Below are 19,533 nucleotides of genomic sequence, written 5' to 3'. Positions count from 1 at the left end.
AACATTTTGCAATGGGGTAACTTTCAGTCGATGTTTAAGATAGCAAACGAGGTCGGTTTGAGATGTTCTTGGACTCGTTGGAAATACAAGCTTTCCAGGGGTTATAAGCACGATGATCAAAGGTGATCTTATGTGGGGTTTATTGCTGTGTAAAGTAAGGCCGGTCGGAGAAGGTAACTATAAAGCGAGTGGTCATGGGGTTTTTCGTGTGTCTTTAAATGGGGTTAAAATGTGTTGTTTGGTCTGAAATTTGCTATGTAGGTAAAGGGGAGTGTAAGGTAGGTCGTAGTTGTGTTCTTTGTGGTCTTTGTTGGTTGCAATTGGTGGTTTGAGGTGAGTGAATTGACCCACGAAAAAAATCCTACTTTCGTTTTCTTCTGATTGTTTTTTTACCTCCAATTTACTCCTCTCGAACCACCATATGCAACCAACAAGCACCACAAACAACACAACTAAGACCTACCTTCCACTCCCCTCTACCTATATACCGAATTTCAGACCAAACAAATTATCATACTCCTATTTAAAGACCCATGACCACTCGTTTTACAGTTACCCTCTCCGACTAGCCTTACTTTACACGGAAATAGACCCCGCATAAGGCCAACTTTGACCTTCGTGTTCATAACCCCTAGAAAGCTTGTATTTCCATCTTTCCAACGAGTTCAAGAACACCTTAAACCGACCTCGTTTACTATCTCAAACATCGACTGAAAGTTACTCCATTGCAAAATGTTGCGTCCTCCAGCCAAATGTTGTGTTTGACAAAAAGAAAATTATTAAAGGTTGTGTTTTACAATTTTTTTTTTAAAGGTGGTGTTTGAAAAAAAAAAAATTTTAAAGGTTGTGTTTAACAAAAAAACCTTTAAATCAACTAAATTCGAATAGCCAATTAGAAAACAAACAAACAAACGTAGAATTTAAGTCGGCTATAAAATAAGACGGTATAAAACACATCACACGTACCTTACTGTTGAAGAAACTTGGGCGTTGACTATCATCATTGTTTGATGGCTTAACCATACTTATCAAATTGGTAACCATATCGAATTTCAGTGTTTTTAAACAAGGCAACTCGATGATATCTGATTCCTTGTTTACCACATCATCCTCACTGAAAATGTAGGTCAAAGAGTTGCAATATGAAACTTTTAACGAGATCAATTTAAGTGGAAGCGGATTAACGGGTAATAATTCTTCTAATTTCTCCAACTCTGAAACTTTGAGGTGACATAGATTAAAAAACAAATCCGTTGGAGCTTTCCCTTCACATATCCTGCTTATGCTATCAATGTTAGACAGTTCCAGACGACTCAAGTCTCCATATCCTTCTTCATCCAACTCGGGAACAATATTGTTGACTGCTGCGCTCTTTAAAGCCAAGAAATCAGCTTTCTTTAGCAATTCCTTTAGACAATTGTCCCTTTTCAACTCCTGGCTAACATCAAATTCCGAAACCATAAGAGCACGTTGACAAGGCATTGGTTTTAAACCTTCTTGTCCAACAATTATTTGAAATTTGTTCAGGTTTTTGACAAATTGGTCACAAATGGGGAAGTATTTTAGTCCTTGAATGTGTATTTCAAGCACATTCAAAAACTCCAACTTAGTGAGATCATCGATGTCTGCCCCGTTACCAACTCCTGTGTCATTAGATGTACTTTCCGCTACCGCCCATTCTGTAAAGCTGCTATCAACCAAGTAGAGCCCTTCTAGAAGAGAAAGTCCAGCTATCACATTAGCTGGGAATCTTGCTTGCTCACACCGGCACTTGCTCATATCCAGCACACGAAGTTTGTACAACTTCCCAATTTCATCAGGTAACCACTTTAGAGACGACCCACGTAAACTAAGAACAAGTAGACTATCCAACTCACCAATCAACTTAATATCTCCTAATTCACAATCCACTAAATGCAATGTTTTAAGAACTTTCAATTTGCACAAGGATTCTGGCAGTCCTTTCTTAAAATTCATGAATAACACTTCTAAGACCTTCAAATTTGTCATTCCTTGGAAAAAATTTGACTCAAGAACAGAATTGTGGTTTTTATTGCCTTTCAATAGCAAAATTTGAAGCAAATCGGCCTTCACACCGCTTAGAGGAACGTAATTAGGTTGAGCCAAAAGTGATATGCCAGTGTACTTACTGAAAGTCTCTTCGCATATCCATCTAGGAATAGCGTCCACCAAAAACACATGTCCATCTGCATTATTTTATACGCTGTAATTTAATTAGCTTCCGTCTTATTTCTTCAAGAAATGGCATTGAACAAATGCAAAGATTATTTATAATACAATAGGTAAATCATTTTTGTTTTAATATTACCTGTATTTATACCAGATTTTGATGCAAAAGACATAGTTGATTCCCGAACAACATCGTGGATCTTTACATAATCGTCGGAATCACCTTTTAGAAACATTGAAGACGACACAAGCTCTTCTGCCCAAGTACGTGCTAACTCTATGGCTTCTGCCCAAGTACGTGCTAACTCTACACTTTTTTAGCAATCTATCAACAACAAATTTATATTCCATAGTGAACACCTTTTGAACCTGAAACTTGAAAAGATCCTTTGCTTCATCCTTACTCAACAAACCCACCTCAAGTATGTTACCTTCATGTACATCCATTTCTTTGCAGACATCCCTTGTTCTGCTTGTCAATAAAAGCTTACAATACTTGCGAGGTATTCCCATTTGATCCAGATCAATTTTCTTCCAAATGTTGTCCAAGACAATGAGTATCTTTTTTTCATCTTTCCTCCCATCTGATTCGTCTTTAGGCGTCAATCTGTTATGTAGGCGGATTGCCTTTTCACGTATACCATGCACATTATTCAAATCCAAATCAAGTCCATCTCCAATCTGATTTTGTATGCTTTCTATATTTGGAGATTCTGAAATTTCAACCATTACCGCTGTTTCAAATACGCTTTTTGCTTTGCTATTGGCAACTTGTATGGCTAACGTTGTTTTTCCTGTATCATCATAATCCATGATGAGAATTGACAGTGAGAATAAACAATTGTCTAAATATAAACATTTCCTAATCTGCAGGGAAATTGATTAAATCAATTCGATGAATTGGTTTTCTATTGGCCTAGTGCATGGCTTGAGCTTGTAAGAAAATAAAAATGCAGGCATTTGGAGTCTGGGTGCAATGGGGACCAGAAATTGCCGTGGTGAAAGTTGCTGTGCAAATGGGCTTGAAGATATAATTCTAGAATCCGATTCGTTGTCTTTGGCGAGAATGTTAAAGGCAGGGGGGTTTCCATCAAGCCATTTTGGTGTACTGGATCAAGAAATATTAGTGCTTTAGCTATGAATTTTAACACTTGTGAGTTTAGTTTTGTTCGTAGAGACGGAAATGTTGTTGCTCATCTTTAGTTTTGTAATTAAATGAGGGTAATATGGGTATTTAACATAAATCGTAACTTAACAAGACGGAAAATAAGAAAAATGATATTCGGGATTAAAATACGGTGGTGATTGGGGAGTATACGCAAAAGTTCGGGGGTTATTTGTAAAAACGCAAATACGTGGTGGTAATTTGTAAAAGTACGTAAATATGTGGTGGTTATTTGTAATTTATCCTTTTCATTACTCTCACTTCTACTATTGTTATTAATATAAACCTAATCTAGCCTATTTCGATTAGGCTTAGGCTCACTAAATAGGCCCATATAGTTGGCCTAGTCCAGCCCTAACATGGTTTTTTTTTTTTTTTTAATCGTAGCCCGACCCAAGCCCGCTCAAACTCGCCCCACAATCATCTCTATTTGAATATTTTGAGGGGAGGAGAATATTACTATATTAGAGGTGAAGCGGGCCTGATTTCCAGCATATTGTTGTTGCTATTATTAGTGCTGAAACTAAGTGGTGGGTTATGAATGTTATTCATCCGGGGTGGTTTTTTGGGTGAGGAACTCGTGCATGGGTGGTTTGTGAAGTGAGTGGTGGTCGAGGTGATTGGCTACATTGGGTGGTTACGATGGTTGGGGAAGTGGAAGAGAGAGGAAGTAAGGTGAGGTGGTGGTTGATGAAGATGTAGATCACTGGATGAGGTGAGGTGATGTTGGGTGGGGTTAGTAGACAAAAGGTTAAAGAAGATTGAAAACGTGATTGTTTGGATATGTTACATAAGTTTTACTCATTAGTCTGCAAAACTAGTCGGGAATTAAGTTAAAACTAGGTGTGAATTTTGGTAATTAAGTGACATATTAGATGGTTACGGATAATAAATGTTATATAAGGTGGTTACCTTTAAAAATAGGAACAGAATAAGTGAGAAGTATTAATTTTTCTTAATTTAATTATATGAGCTTTACTCTTGTGAAATTATTTAAGTTGTTGAAATTTAATGGCATGAATGGATATAGTTAACCATAATAGAGATGAAGATGATGAGGGAGGAGCGAGGTTGCACTGGTTGAAGAATACCACAAAAACTACGAAGAATCCTAAATACCAAATCAATGAAAAAAAATAAGGAAAAGGGGGATAATACGGGAGTAAGAAGGACTTAACTTACCTGTTAAAAATTCCCAAAGTTTGGAGTAATTTTAGCAAAAAAAAAAAAAAAGAAATGAGCGATGAAGCTAAGATGATGGAGTGTGGGTTGATGAATGTGTCACAAATATGGAAGATGAAAGTTTTTATGTAGCACAAGTTAAGTCATTTTAATGGAGCGTAAAATAAGCAATTCGTGTGATATTTGGGAAGAATAATCCAAGTTCCAACGGAAAAAGCCTTTTTTTTTGTCGGAATCAGAATGTGGTACCACTATATAGATGCAAAAAGTTGATAATAAAAGGTAGTAATTTTGAGGAGTTAAAAGCGTTTGATGCCATTCAAAAATCAATATTTTTCTAAAACTACCACTATTAAATTATTTTTTTCTAATGCTGCCACTCTTAAACATATATAAGTCACAAAATGCCATTTGATGACCTTTTAACCTACTATAGTAAGTTAACCCATATCTTATTCCATATTTACTTAGAATAAAACCTAAAAAATTATTTAAAATTTAAATGATAAAATTGTATATAAAAATCATAGAACAAAAGGTTACTCTTCTATTAAGCTTACAGTTGAACAACATAATTTTTTTTATTATATACTCCCTCCTATTCACCATTTTCTTCCCTATTTCCTTAAACGGATTATTCAGGTTTTCTTCCCCTTTCTTTTTTTGGAAACTTTTACTCTTATTTTATTCATTTCTCTCTCCTACTACCAAACCCCACCCAACTCACAATTTCTTATTTAATTCCTAATTATTCATTCCTCTCTCCTATCATCAAACCCCACCCAACTCACACAATTCATATTTTATTCCACCTCCTAAAACCTTGTGCCCACAACAAAGAGGAACAAAATGGAGAATAGGAGGGAGTATATTAGTAAAATTATTGCAAATTAGATATATAAATATGTTTGATTATGCTTGATGAGCGTGTTTAAATTTATAAACATTAAGTTCAAATATAAAGAACTCAAAGAATTTAGTTTGTAGGAATTCAAGTTGATAAAAAAACTCACCAATGAGTTTGAACCACCAAGCTTTAATGGAGTAGTATGCACGAAAAGAGGGAAAAAAAAAAAAGGTTTAAGAAAGTCAAATAAGTTCAAACATAGTTTATGCAAATTTTCCAATGTGTTGAAAAAAAAATAGTACAAATGATCATTTACCTAAAATCACTAAAAATACTATTGAATAACAATACCAAAAAAAAACACTATAAATTCTAACAATACTAAAAATACTATTTGAGTTATAATTAAATTTGTAGGTTAACTCGTAAACCCGCTATCGCAGGTAGGGTTGAGCAAATTTAGGTCCAGACCAAAAAATTGGACCGGACCAGACCATTTAGACTGGACCAAACCCGCACCAAATTATTTTGGTCCGGTCCTCGGTCCTCATTTTGTCGAGGTTTGGTCTTCGGTCCGGTCCAAGACCGATTAATTTAGGTCCGGACCGAATGGGCCAAATTTCATGTTTTTAATGACGCAACATTAAAATATTATGATTTTATCTTCAAAAGACACTATAAATTAGTATTGTCAATTATTTTCATAAAAAAAGTCGTCTAATTATTTAAATGCATTTTATTTAGCGGAATTAAAAAGTAATTATCGTATACAAAAGGGTGAAAAAACTAATTTTAGGTCCATTTCGGTCCAAGACCGGACCGGACCAAATATTTCGGGTTTGGTCCAAGACCGAAAGTTTTAGGCCCGGTCTTTGGCCTACTAAATTTTTATTTTTGGTCTTCGGTCCGGTCCGGCAGTTTGGTCCGATTCTCAGCCCTAATAGGAGGCAACAAATACTACGAATAGCAATTACCTAAGAAATGTAAATTTTACAATGGCGATTATAGAAAAAAGTATTGTATAATGGGAGTTTTGAAAAATAAGATTTTTATAGTGGCAGCAAATGCTTTTAACTCTAATTTTGAGTTACAAGAATCCTTAAAAGAAAGTTTTATTTATCCTACAGAATATGACCAGTTATCTACATAGTATAAAAGTTAAAGTTATTTAAAGACTTCTCATTGGTTGTTGAGTTTTTACATGTGGGTCTCTCCATATTTCCTATTCTATTTAATTACCTTCTATCCTCAGCCCAATTCTTATTCCTATCTCTTACTTCTATTTTAATTACTTATGTTAAAACATACATTCAACGGGTCTAACATGTCAAATAGCTAAAATATAATTCTAATAAAATACGGTTGTATATTATCTGATATTCAAATCTAATATTTATCAAATATTCGAATTTCCAAATATGACTATTTACATTGCCACGGTATTGAACACTTAATCACGTTCAATTATATGCTCATGTATCTAATGATAGCGCCTGATATTACGACCTGTACAAAAAGGTATAAAACTAGTTATGTTTTAAACCTAGCCTTTGTTTGAGCACGAACTAGGCCAAAGGCCTACCAAATGTTTTATTTTGACCTTTTCATGTTTTTCGCCCTCTTCATCATTTATCAAACCTAGGCTTTGTTTTGAGAACGAAGTAGGCCAAACTACCAAATTGGTAAAGAAAGAGAAGATAAGTGAATGAATAGTTGAATTTTCTCAAAAAGCTCATTTCTGGATTTCAACTCCGCCAAATTTGTCGTCTACCTTAATTTATTTTATATGTCAAGAAAGTATGATAAGGGCTGGGTGGTAGAGAAATCAAAGAGGACAAAAAGCAGTATTATTAGAAAAAAAATAAAGAAAAATACCTGAGCCTCCCATTCCAAAGACACCAAGCGCATTAACATCTTTGGAAGCGAGTGACGTTATTATTTTCTCAAAAAGCTCATTTCTGGATTTCAACTCCGCCAAATTTGTTGGGATGGCTTTCATTTCGCCTCTTCTTTCAGGCCGAGTCACATCCTCACTCCCAGGTTCGTTTCCAATTATTTCCTTGATTGTGACGAGCATAGCCTCAGCCGCTACACTCATATAATAACGATCCGAGAAATAATTATAAGAAATCACACAACAACAACAACAGTTTCTGTGGCTTTTTATATTATCAAAATCCACCAACTCTGCCTTCAGCCCCCTCCTATTCCCAATAACAACGCCCATTGCTTCCACTCCTAACCTTACATTCTCGGGCAATGTTTTCAACGCCTCCTCATTCAAAATTAAATCCCCCACTGGTTTAAGCAAATTTGTAACTTTGTTTCTCGGCAGATCGACATTCGCAAATGACATTGTCCTTCGTTCCATTTTCATCATCGTGATTATCACTTGGAAATTCTTCCTCATCGCTCATCTTCCTGGCCTTGGCTATAATATCCGCCACCTCCAGGATCCTTTTCCGTGAGCTCCTCCAATTTCTCCTTATAATTCTCTAGCAAATGCATTGCAAAGAATAGCCATTTCCTCATCATTTTGCATAATTTGTTTAAATTCATTTAAAGTTTCCTCCATAAGCTTCTCCAACACTTCACTAACCTCTTTATCGTTATTATTCATATCTGGAACTTCACTACTACCAGCCTTTCTGTTTCTTTTTGTGACATCTTTCATCACTTTCACCACCAGGCCACGCATCTTACCATCATCTTTAACCAACTTCTTGAGATCATTCTTCATCAACCTCAGCATAATTTTGGCTACCCTCATATCCGTATTCATTAGCATCTTCATTGATTCATCAATAACCAATTCCCTGACAAGCTTTAACCAAACCTCTGCTTTAGGAGTGAGTATTTGCAAGTTTTTCTTCCCGCTCAAAGACCTTTTCATCAATAGTATCTTTAATCCTCGTAACTTCTCAAGTCCTTTGACAAGTTCTATGAGGTTCGTCTCACATTCATTGATATAATTTACGTATGTTTTTATCTTATAAATGATCGCGGACAAGAAAAATTGCCCAACTTTTACGACTCAGATTCTACCGACATGTTGGACCTCTTTTTCCTATTTCACTTTCTGGGTTTTTTTATTTCGTTTTTGTGGCAAGCAAAAGGTATATTGAGTGAAACACAATGGGAAGGAGATTTAAAAAAAAAAAAAAAAAAAAAAAAAAAAAAGGAACTAGCAAATCAAGAATATCACCACTATGGTACACAGAGGCAAGATCTACTCAACATTACTCTTAGAAAATAATACTCAGTAAAAAAATTTGTAAAACAAGGGAAATGGAGGATTTTTTTCACAAGTTTAGAATATAATCCAAGTTTCGCTACTACTCAGTTAAATACTCCGTCAATTATTTTTGTCACTATGCTCGTCTATCAGAAAATAAGCGTAAACAATTCTCATTTGCATATATTAAACAACTGCTGAAAGTTTAAAGAAATATTGACTGATGAAGTCTACTTATTTAATGTTGAAGCGGATTGCAAGCTGTCGCAGACGTGCATTACACAGGCCAATGACTTGATAAAAAATTAGCAAGTAGTATTCTGTATCAATCAAACTGTACACTCTGGATCTCGTCTATTCTTGTTATTATGCGCCTATACCGACAATTAAGCCTAAACAATTCCCATTTGCATATAATTTAACGGCAACTAGAAGATTAAATACTCCATATATAATATGACCAGACTAAGTCAATGTAAACAGATCAAACAAGCTGCTAAAACCTTCTTTAATGTTCAGGGCAATGACTTGATCATAATTTCAGGAATTAATAAAAGCATGATTGAATGGATCCCGTAATGAAGCTAAACAAATGAGTGGGGACAAAGATAGATTAAATATATCCTCCCTCCATTCCAATCATTTGTTTATCTTTAATTTAAATGATCCTCCCAAATAATATAAATAAATAAATGTGACGGAGGGAATATTAATATATGAATATTACCAGATTAAGTCTACTTATTCCAAATGTTAACAATACTCCCTCCGTCCAAATCATTTTGCTAAAACCTTGAAAGGTAAGCAAATGAATGAGGGGGAGTAATTCCGAGTTTATTGATAGCAACATACTAAAACCTTGTTAAATGTTTACGCCTATTGTTAGTTGTCACAGACATGCAATATACAGGCCAATGACTTGATCATAAATTCAGGAAATAAATTAAAACATGATTGAATTAAACCAACCATGAATTACAGTTTAACATGATCGACTACGGAGTATTAACTTGATTAGATGATAACACAACCAATCCTGTTTATTTAAATTAAACAAACAATTAAAACAATTCCAATTTTGCGATTGAAATAATTAAGGTAGAATTGGTGGATGAAGAATACCTATTGGTTTAATGGTTGTGGCTGAATCAAAGTCATGGTGGATGACCCGTTTTTGTCATCGGGTCGGGGATCAATGGCAGTTTGAACGACCATCGACACTTCATATTCGGGCCGCCAGTTAACACTCCGCCTATTGTTACGGCCGTTAGTCGAGTTAGGATATGGTGAAATTAAAAGGACAAGAGGAGTATCAAATCTTACTTCGTCGAGCTAGTCTTTTTCCTTTTTTTTTTTTTTTTTTTTTTGGATAATCTACATTGTATACTACATTATGTTTTTTTATTGGTCTCTCTAGTCATAAATTGTGATGGCCCCAAATGTGACCAATGTTACCAATGACTTGATCATATAATTCAGCAAGTATCAATCAAATGATTTACTCTAGATCCAACAAGAATGACGGAGTACGATTTAAAAAATGAACTCCTAACTTGATTGAAAGGCCAATCTTGATTCTTTTTGTCATTACGCTCCTTTTATCAATGAATTAAGAGGTATATTAAACAACAACTGGACGTTTAAATAAATATTGACCGATTTAGTCTACTTATTTAATGTTTAAGCGGATTGGAAGCTATCGCAGACGTGCATTATACAGGACAATGACTTGATAAAAAATTACTCCATAGCAAGTATCAATAAATCTATATACTCTAGAACTCATCTATTCTAGCCATTACGCTCCTGTTTCGGGTGTAATTCCGAAGCAGTATTTGTGACCATTTGAGCTTGTTGAATGATGTCTTTGATTGTCTCTTCCTTTCGCTCTCTCCTGTAAGATAAACAAACCGAGGGCTCGGCTTGGGGCCGAACGTACTCACTCCGACGCTCAAGTCAGTAAACTTAGAGAGATAAGTTGGCAAAGTATATTGTAGAGAGATAAGGGAGCTTATACCAGATTTCGGTTGTATTGAGTTGTCTTTTGTTAATGAGAGATGTGGAATATTTATAGACTTTCACCTTTTGTCGCGTAGTGGCCAAGTGGCTAGCAGGTGGAAAGACTATCTTACCCTCGGCCGAGGGACCCATGGCAGGCCGGCAGGCCTGGTTGTCTCCATGCCGAGGGGACTGGATGTGAGTACGCGGATGTGTCTCTCGGCGCTAGCTAGTTCGTGCCGAGACCCAGTGGCAGCCGAAGCCGTGGCTTGTCGGTTAGACCTCATTTCTTTTGACTTGTTGTCTTTTAGCTTTGACCTTGGTCAATATGTTGACTCGGTCAGCAGGTGCAGAATATGCCCCATCAGCTCCTATATCAACAATTAAGCGTAAACAATTCCCATTTGCATATAATTAATACTCCGTACATATTGACTACATTAAGTCTACTAATTCTACTATTAACGGCTAATTCCTAGCTTATCTATTAGACTATTACTCCCTCCGTCCCAATCATTTGTTCATTTGTAAACCTTGTTTCTTGTTTTTTTTGAAATTGCTAGTTGTCACAGATATGCAATATGCAGGCCAATGACTTGATCTTAATTCAAAGTTAATTCAAAGAGGTATTCCCTCCGTCTCAATCATTTGTTTACTTTGATTAAAATACCTTTCACATAAAATAAAATAAAATAAAATAAAAATAAGCAAATGATTTAAACGGGGAGTAATAAGTCAACTAGTAACTTGATTGAATAGTATAAACACAATCTTGTTTAATTAAATTAAAGAAATAATATAAACAATTCAAATTATGCGATGATAGAAATTCAAGGTAGAGAATTGGGGGATGAAGAATACCTAATGTATAATCTTCGTGCATGCATGACCCGTTATTGTCGGCGGGTCGGGGATCCATGGCGGTTTGAACTTTGAACGACCGCCGACGGTGTATGATCGGGCCGCCCATTGACATTCCTTCCATTGTTAAGTTGGCATGTGGCTGGTGGCTGGTGGAGTGACAGTGGTGCTAGGGATCAGACGAGATTGTGTACCGAAAGGGAAGGGGAGAGCCGAAGAGGTAACAAAGCGATGGGGTTAAAGTAGAGGTAAATAAGTAAATTGGTTTCTATCACAATGGTAAAGTCGTTTTGTTGGGAGCAAAAAAGTGCGGATCCAATAGTATCCTTGTTGCGGAAGCACTTGCTTTAAAAGAAGGTATTTTAGCAGCTAAATACTTAGGAATTTCAAAGTTAATTGTGGAGGGTGATAACTTATGTGTTATTAACTCGATTCGAGGTACTTGGCAAATTCCGTGGGAAATTTCTAGTATTATCAAGGATGTGAAATTAGACCTTCATTTTTTCGATGAAGTGATAATTAAACATTGTTTTCGTGAAGCCAATAAGGCTGCTGACTTCATGGCTTCACTTGGACATTCATGTCCAACTCTTTCGAGGTGGTTTGATAGCCGGTGGCTTCAACTTACCTCCCTCATTCGAAAGGATGAGATAGGTTGGTCCTACCCTAGAGGATCAACCTAGTTTTCTTACCTAATCAAAAAAAAAAAAAAAAAAAAGTAAATTGGTTTCTTAAGTGTGAATGTGTGATTGTGGTTCGGATGAGATTTGGTAATGTATTTGAATTGAACCGAATCGGACCAGATATAACGTGTTACTTAATGTATCGTTTGGTGGTAGTAAATCTTCGTTTGGTGGTAGTATATTATAACATTAAATTAAAATTAAATCATTAGAGGTACAACCGAAAAAATACCTAACAACAAATAAATATGTTTGAATACCATGTGATGGGGCATATTCTGCACCCGCTGACCGAGTCAACATCTTGAGCAAGGTCAAAGCCAAAAGACAGCAAGTCAACGTATTAGACAGCCTAGCCGACGCATCCAGCCGGCCTGTCACTTGGGTCTCGGTCTCGGCAACTAGCCGGCCGGGATACATATCCGCGTACTCATATCCAAGACCCCTCGGCATGGAGTCAACACGGCCAGCCGGCCCGCCATGGGTCCCTCGGCCGAGGGTAGAACAGTCTTTCCACCTGCTCTGCCACTTGGCCACTACGTGACAAAAGGTGAAAGTCTATAAATACTCCACTTCTCTCAACGAGAAAAGGATCCGAAAAATAACCCATAAACTCACTATTAATCTGGTATAAACTCCCTTATCTCTCTACAATATACTTTGCCAAGTAACACACAACTTAATCCCTTTAAGTTTACTGACTTGAGCGTCGGAGTGAGTACGCTCGGTACCAAGCCGAGCCCTCAGTTTGTTCATTGTTTCAGGAGAGGCCGAAAGGAAGAGTCAAGCAAAGCCATCATTCAACAAAGCTTACGTGGTCATAACACTGCTCCGAAATCACACCCGGAACACCATGTATTCCGTAATTAATTACACAATCAACTCACCTTATACACAAGTTTACAAACAACATTAATAATTAGCCTAATTTAAAACTTTTAACAATTACAGAAGCATAGAATTAAGCAAAAAATGAATTAGGCCTCGTTTGGTTGCACGTGGGAATACAATTCCACCGGAATATCGAATTCATGGGAGTTGAACTCCCACATGAAATTCATGTGAATTAACAAAATCCGTTTGGTTGCTTAGATGTAGGAATTCAATTACACGGAGTTTGCAATTACCGGGGCCCTAGGTAATTCAACTCCTCCATTGTGGAGGAGTTGGAAACTCCTTGGAGAATGGAATGCCTACATCATGGCAAAAAAAAAGGCAACCGAACAAGTTACAATTTTGTAATTCATGGGATTTTCCAACTCCCATAATTTACAAGAGGCAACCAAACGAGACCTTAGTAGGTCTTGTGTACCATTGTTGAATGGTGCAACGGGAAAAAATTACCATTTTATGATAAAAAAAGGGTCAATTTTTGTGTTTAAAAGTCATCACTTTTTACTTGAAAAGGTTAAGAGATTTTTTAACATATAAAATGGTCATTATTCACCATGAAATGACCAATTTTCCTCGGTCGCACCTTACAACGATCAAAAATAAATTACCTTAGTTAAGGATCTGCTATAGTTTCCACACCTAAATCAGATTCAGTATCTGGTTCGGGATTCATTTTAGTATCCGCTTTAGGCTCCGAATCAGGAACTAGTTCAGATTCGATCTGTATCTCAGGATTTGAATTGACTCGAAATCTCTTGTCATCGATCATTATAGGATCTGGAGTAATTGATTCAAATCTTCACTCTTGGTCAATGAATAAGGCTTGTCATTGACTTTCACTAGTTGTAATTTGGGAGCCCTCAGAACAGCAGGCGAGAATGACTTAATGTTGAGGCATCCTTTGAGAGTGATGCGCTCCAGAGATGGCAATTCCAGGTCTTCACCACAGTTTGTATTTCCAATCCGGGTTCAACCCAGACCAAACGATCCAATCCGGCCAATTTTAACGGTCTGGATCTAAACTTGCTAACACATGTCAACACTCAACATAACCTTTGTTTCCTTTTTAATCATTGTCACCCATTATTTCGAGCACCACCAACGGTGGGCGGAGTTTAAACCACCATGAAGATCCTCCGACTCGCCGCTAGAAACGGGTCATCCACAATCTTTTGGAGAAGGATACTTAGACCGGCAACCAATTTGACGAACTACAACGGATTAAAACCCAGGTTATTCTTCCATTTCACTTGAATTTTTCATCGTAAAATTGAAATGTTTTTATTATCCCTTGCATTTAAATACTGTAATTAGTTAATCAATTTCAATTACTGGAATTTCAAATTTTTACGGAGTAGTCATACCAAATTCTATTTTGTCTACTTTGAGAATTCGTGTCAAGTTCGCGTTCATGTGTTTTACAGTACAGTTTTAATTTAGTACTAACTACTCACTAGAGCTGATCATGGGCCGGGCCTATGCGGGCTTGGGCCGGGCCGAGATAATAAAAATGGCCCACGTGTGCGGGTTGGGCCGGACCGGGCCAAATGAGAGGGCCTATTTAGCGAGCCCAAGCCCGACCCTTATGGGCTAAATCGGGCTTTTGGACCTATATGGGCTTTTCGGGCCCTAAAATTTACGACTTACCGAACGATATAAGTAGTATAATACCTTCAACTTTTACTTTAAATGTGCACTTAGTATAAAAAATCGTACAAAGTATGATGAAATATATATGAATTAATCTCTAAAAATAGAATAAAAGACAATCATCGACACATTATAATGCTTAATCATATCTAGTAGATATGATTTATGTTACGGGAACATCACTTTTAAATCTCAATAAATATATACATGAGTTTATAAGGAATTATATATAAAATTTACGCTACTTAAACAAATTTTATAAGAAAAATATTCCTTAATTAATAAATATGGGCCGGGCCAAAATTTGGGCCAAACGCTTGGCCCAAACCCATTAAAAAGTACATTGAGCTTTTTGGCGGCCCATGGGCTTTACCTTTGATTAAATAACTCGTAGAAAAGAATAAAAAAGGTAGATGAAGGAAGTAATTCCTAGGTTTCTCCGTTATAATCAAGATCGCGTTGCGATTGAATCTAGTTAAGACTCCATTATTTACACTCTAATACTCCCTCCGTCCTGGTCATTTGTTGTCCTTTTCCATTTTAGAATAAACTTGATGAGCAATTTGATCATTCACGCTCCATTTGTTTCATTTGTCGTTTAGTAACCCCGACGACGGAGGAGTACATGGCTGTATCCAGATTGGATCATTTGAATAATGTTACTGAACAAGTCATTGGCATGTATATTGCACATGTCTCGCAATAACCGGCAACCTGCATAAACAATAAACGAGGTTTAATCATGTTACTATATAATCTAGGAAAAGTAGACCTAATCAGGTTAATTTATATGTAACCTCCGATTTGTGGTTTGATATTTGCAAATTGGGTATTGTTTATGCTTAATCGTTGATACAGAGTATAGTGACAAGAATAAACAAGATTATCTTCCCATTCAATCATGTTAAGAGTCTATCATTTGTTAGAGATACCTGCTGAGTTTTTTTATCGAGTTGTTGGCTTAAGGGTCGCATAGTGACAAGAATAAACAAGATTATGTTCCCATTCAATCATTGCTCAGAGTCTGTCATTTGATAGATACGAGTACCTACTAAATTTTTTATCGAGTTGCTGGTTTAAAGGTAAATAGTGACAATAATAAACAAGATTGTGTTCCCATTCAATCATGTTAAGAGTCTGTCATTTGATTTGATAGATACCTGCTGGAATTTTCATCGAGTTGTTGGCTTAAGGGTAAATAGTGACAATAATAAACAATATTGTGTTCCCATTCAATCATGTTAAGATACTGTCATTTGATAGATACCTGCTGAATTATATGCAAATGGGAATTGTTTACGATTATTAGTTAATTTAGTCTTTGCTTAAGCGTGAGCAATATCCGTTTTAATTGTAAAACGAACTCAAATACTTCTCTGAGTTCTACTACAATTCTACTTGATGATAAAAATAAAAATTGTTTTTGCGATTTACCTATCAAATGATACCTATTTAGATCGGTTCCGTCTTAAATAAGAATTTGGGTAATTGTTGATCTGAAGCATATTGACTAAAATAGTCAAGATCCGAGTATCTGATTTGATTGATCTGATGATTTCTACGGAGTAATATTTAACTCGTCATTGACCTGGATAATGCAGTCGTTTGTGGCAGCTTGCAATCCGCTTAACGATTAACACAAATTAGTAGACTTAGTCAGTCAGTATTTATTTAAGCTTCGAGTTGTTGTTTAATATCTGCAAATTGGAATTGTTTATGCTTAATTGTTGTTAGAGAAGCATAATGACAAGAATACACAATTTGATTGATACTTGCGAACTTAATATCAAGTCAGTGGCCTGCATAATGCACATCTGCGACAGGCGACAGTTCGCAATTTGCAAAATAAGTAGACTTAACTGGTCGCACCTTACAACGATCAAAGAGTATAATTTCCGAAGATGTATTTAGAATAAATTACCTTAGTTAAGGATCTGCTGTAGTTTCCACACCTAAATCAGATTCAGTATCTGGTTCGGGATTCAATTTAGTATCCGCTTTAGGCTCCGAATTAGGAACTAGTTCAGATTCGATCTGTATCTCAGGATTTGAATTGACTCCGGAATCTACTGTCATCTGATCTGTTATAGACTGGAGTAACTGATTCAAATCTTCACTCTTGGTCAATGAATAAGGCTTGTCATTGACTTTCACTAGTTGTAATTTGGGAGCTCTTAGAACAGCTTGCGAGAATGACTTCATGTTGGGGCATCTCTTGAGAGTGATGCGCTCCAGAGATGGCAATTCCAGGTCTTCACCACATTTTGTATTTCCTAATAATAACCACTCCGTTTTCGTTTTCTTAATTTAGCTGCTTTTAGAGGTCTTGTTGAGAAACACTTCATTACAGGACAATAATCAATCACCAATTTTTCCAAACACGGAAATTCTACAACTTGATTTTGTTCTCCGGAGAAAAGGCACTGTAATTCTCTGCATCCTGTTACAATCAATTCTCTTAATCGTGGAGCCACGAATGGTCCCACACATATTGTTTCCAATTCGCCACATGCACCATTCTACGTTGAGTATTTCAAGTGATGGGAAGTGGAGTGGGGTGTCCGGAATGGAACTAAACTTGCTCAAAGAGCCCAATGTCCGCAATGATAACTTCTTAAGACGAGGAAAAACAACATCGTTATCTTTGTCGCCTCCTTGGATCATTACCTCCAAGTATTCACATTCACTAATATCAAGCTCTTCGAGGGACTGCAATTGTTCCAAACCCCCATTGGCTGTGAACAGATATTCCCATGTTGTGTCTGATATAGAAAGGTAGAGAAGATTTTTGAATGGATGTAAACATACCACCTCCATGTACCATGTCGATTCGAGTGTCAGACGCCTCAACTGACCACAAAATTCCAACATAGCTGTGGAGCCATCATCCTCAACTATTTGTTCCACAGAGTTAGGACAATCGTGAACGATTAGTTCTTCCAGTTTTGGCAGCTGAGAATATGTCCACAAACATCCTTCATTCTCCGCTGATGATAATACGAATTTGGCATTAGCCATGGGTTTTACTTGGAGGCGAGACAAACTATGAAAGACGATCGATGGCAACTTAATTTTCCCAACAGCTAGTGTCTTTAACATAGTAATATGGTTTCCCTTCGCCACTAATTCATGCAAGTCCCACAACACCAGGACTTCATCTTTGAGCTACATCAACTGTACCGCCTCCAAACGAGGGAATTCAATCTACACAATTAATTAATTAAGTTAAACCAGTTTTTAATTGCAGTAAACAAATACTCCATCTCATTCTCCTAATTCGGGAATTAACCAAGTAAATATGATAGAGGAACATCCTTGCTTTATAAGGAATTTTTTTGCTAGAAGATGCCGAGAAATAAAAAGAATAGCAAAATGGTTAAAATAGGATCGTCTACTTAGGATCAATATCATCAAAGCTGGTAAAGCATGAATAAGCCATCCTATATGACGGTGTAATTTACACAAAACACCAATGTGTTTGGCTCATTGGAAAAAAAAAACAATGATATATAATTCCTCCATCGTTCATTTGGTCACCTTTAATTAGAGTACCTCTTAGAAAAAATTACAAAGAATAAAATTGGTAAAAAGATGATTGAAACGAGGCGACTCAAGGGAGTATGGTTTTAACTTTTAAGGTGGAGAAGAGAGCACTTGTGTTGATGGTTGAGCTCGCTAGGTTAATACCTCACAGTAAGGATGACTACATACAGGGGAAAAATAAATAAAATAAGAGAGATTATTAGCGCATTACCTTTTCATGAAAAAAAGTTGTCCTATCTCCGTACCCTGCAAATTTCGCCATGCATTTAAGATTTATCAAACACAATACTTGTAAACGTGGAAACTTGATTGTATAATCTCCGCCATAGAAGCACTCAAAATTCTTTGAATTCTTAATTGAGAGGAACTTCAATTTGGGAAATGTGATAGTTTCATCAGGAATTTCTCGACCTTCACTTTCTTTGCTAATGACTTGCTGCATCTTATCACAAAGGCGTACTTTTAAGCTTTCAAGTTGCACAAGAGAAATAAACATAGAAGGTGGGACCTATAGTCTCCATTTCTTTACAGCGGACTATATCTATATTCTTCAAATTCTGAAAGCTATGGATATTGGATTCCTTGCCCCATAGCCTTATAATACTCCCATTTCCATTCAAGCTTAGTTCCTCCAAGAATGTCAATTTAACCTGAACCATATCAGAAATGAATGTCAATTTAACCTGAACCATATCACAAATGAAAGGCAAATTTTTTTCTTTTAAATGTAAATCCAATTTCTTTTTGGTCGTTGGTTGTCAATTTATGCATGTTTCAAAATACCAGCAAGTCTTATTTGTGACGATCAGAAGCTTGTGACGTCTCACAACCCTTTCCTTTTTAAGATTCATTTGTAGTTTAACATTCTTTTAAGAAAATCTTCAAATAGTTCCACCGGAAAAGGTATATGCTCAATAACCCATATCATTTTACAATTTTTGGGGTTATGGGGCTAATTTTGAGTTAATATATATATCCACGGGAGAAAATAAAAGCAACAACCTCATCAAACAACATTCTCTACAGACTACGGTTTTGATTTTCATAAGGATAAAGTACAACCTAACCTTAAAGCTCTACGGTGCTATGTCCTTTAAAGCAAGCATATAAAAGTTCCCGTATTAGGTAGATTTTTTTGGCAAACTAAAAGGTTATTTGACAAATTAATTAGCTTTATGGGGTTGGTTTCAAACTATTTAGGATCAATGGTTCCCCGTCATCAGTTTTATTTTATTTTTCCTGTTTTTAGCTAAAATAGCTGACTAAACTCGCGGCTTCACTCTAT

General features: G+C 36.3%; 1 protein-coding gene across 1 annotated transcript; it reads right to left on the bottom strand.

The window, feature by feature from the left end:
- Positions 1 to 865: 865 nt before the first annotated feature.
- LOC141590633 (disease resistance protein At4g27190-like) lies at positions 866 to 7,755 on the bottom strand. The gene is made up of 5 exons (XM_074411208.1): positions 7,260 to 7,755; positions 2,622 to 2,984; positions 2,330 to 2,497; positions 967 to 2,207; positions 866 to 874 (listed from the first exon to the last, which is right to left on the bottom strand). The coding sequence occupies exons 1-5, from the start codon at positions 7,753 to 7,755 to the stop codon at positions 866 to 868; spliced, it is 2,277 nt and encodes a 758-aa protein (XP_074267309.1).
- Between the last annotated feature and the right edge of the window lie 11,778 nt (positions 7,756 to 19,533).

This window comes from Silene latifolia, chromosome 7, assembly GCF_048544455.1.
Source record: "Silene latifolia isolate original U9 population chromosome 7, ASM4854445v1, whole genome shotgun sequence".
Taxonomy (NCBI): Eukaryota; Viridiplantae; Streptophyta; class Magnoliopsida; order Caryophyllales; family Caryophyllaceae; genus Silene; species Silene latifolia.
The sequence above is the reverse complement of the archived record's forward strand: the minus strand, read 5'-3'. Positions and strand labels throughout refer to the sequence as shown.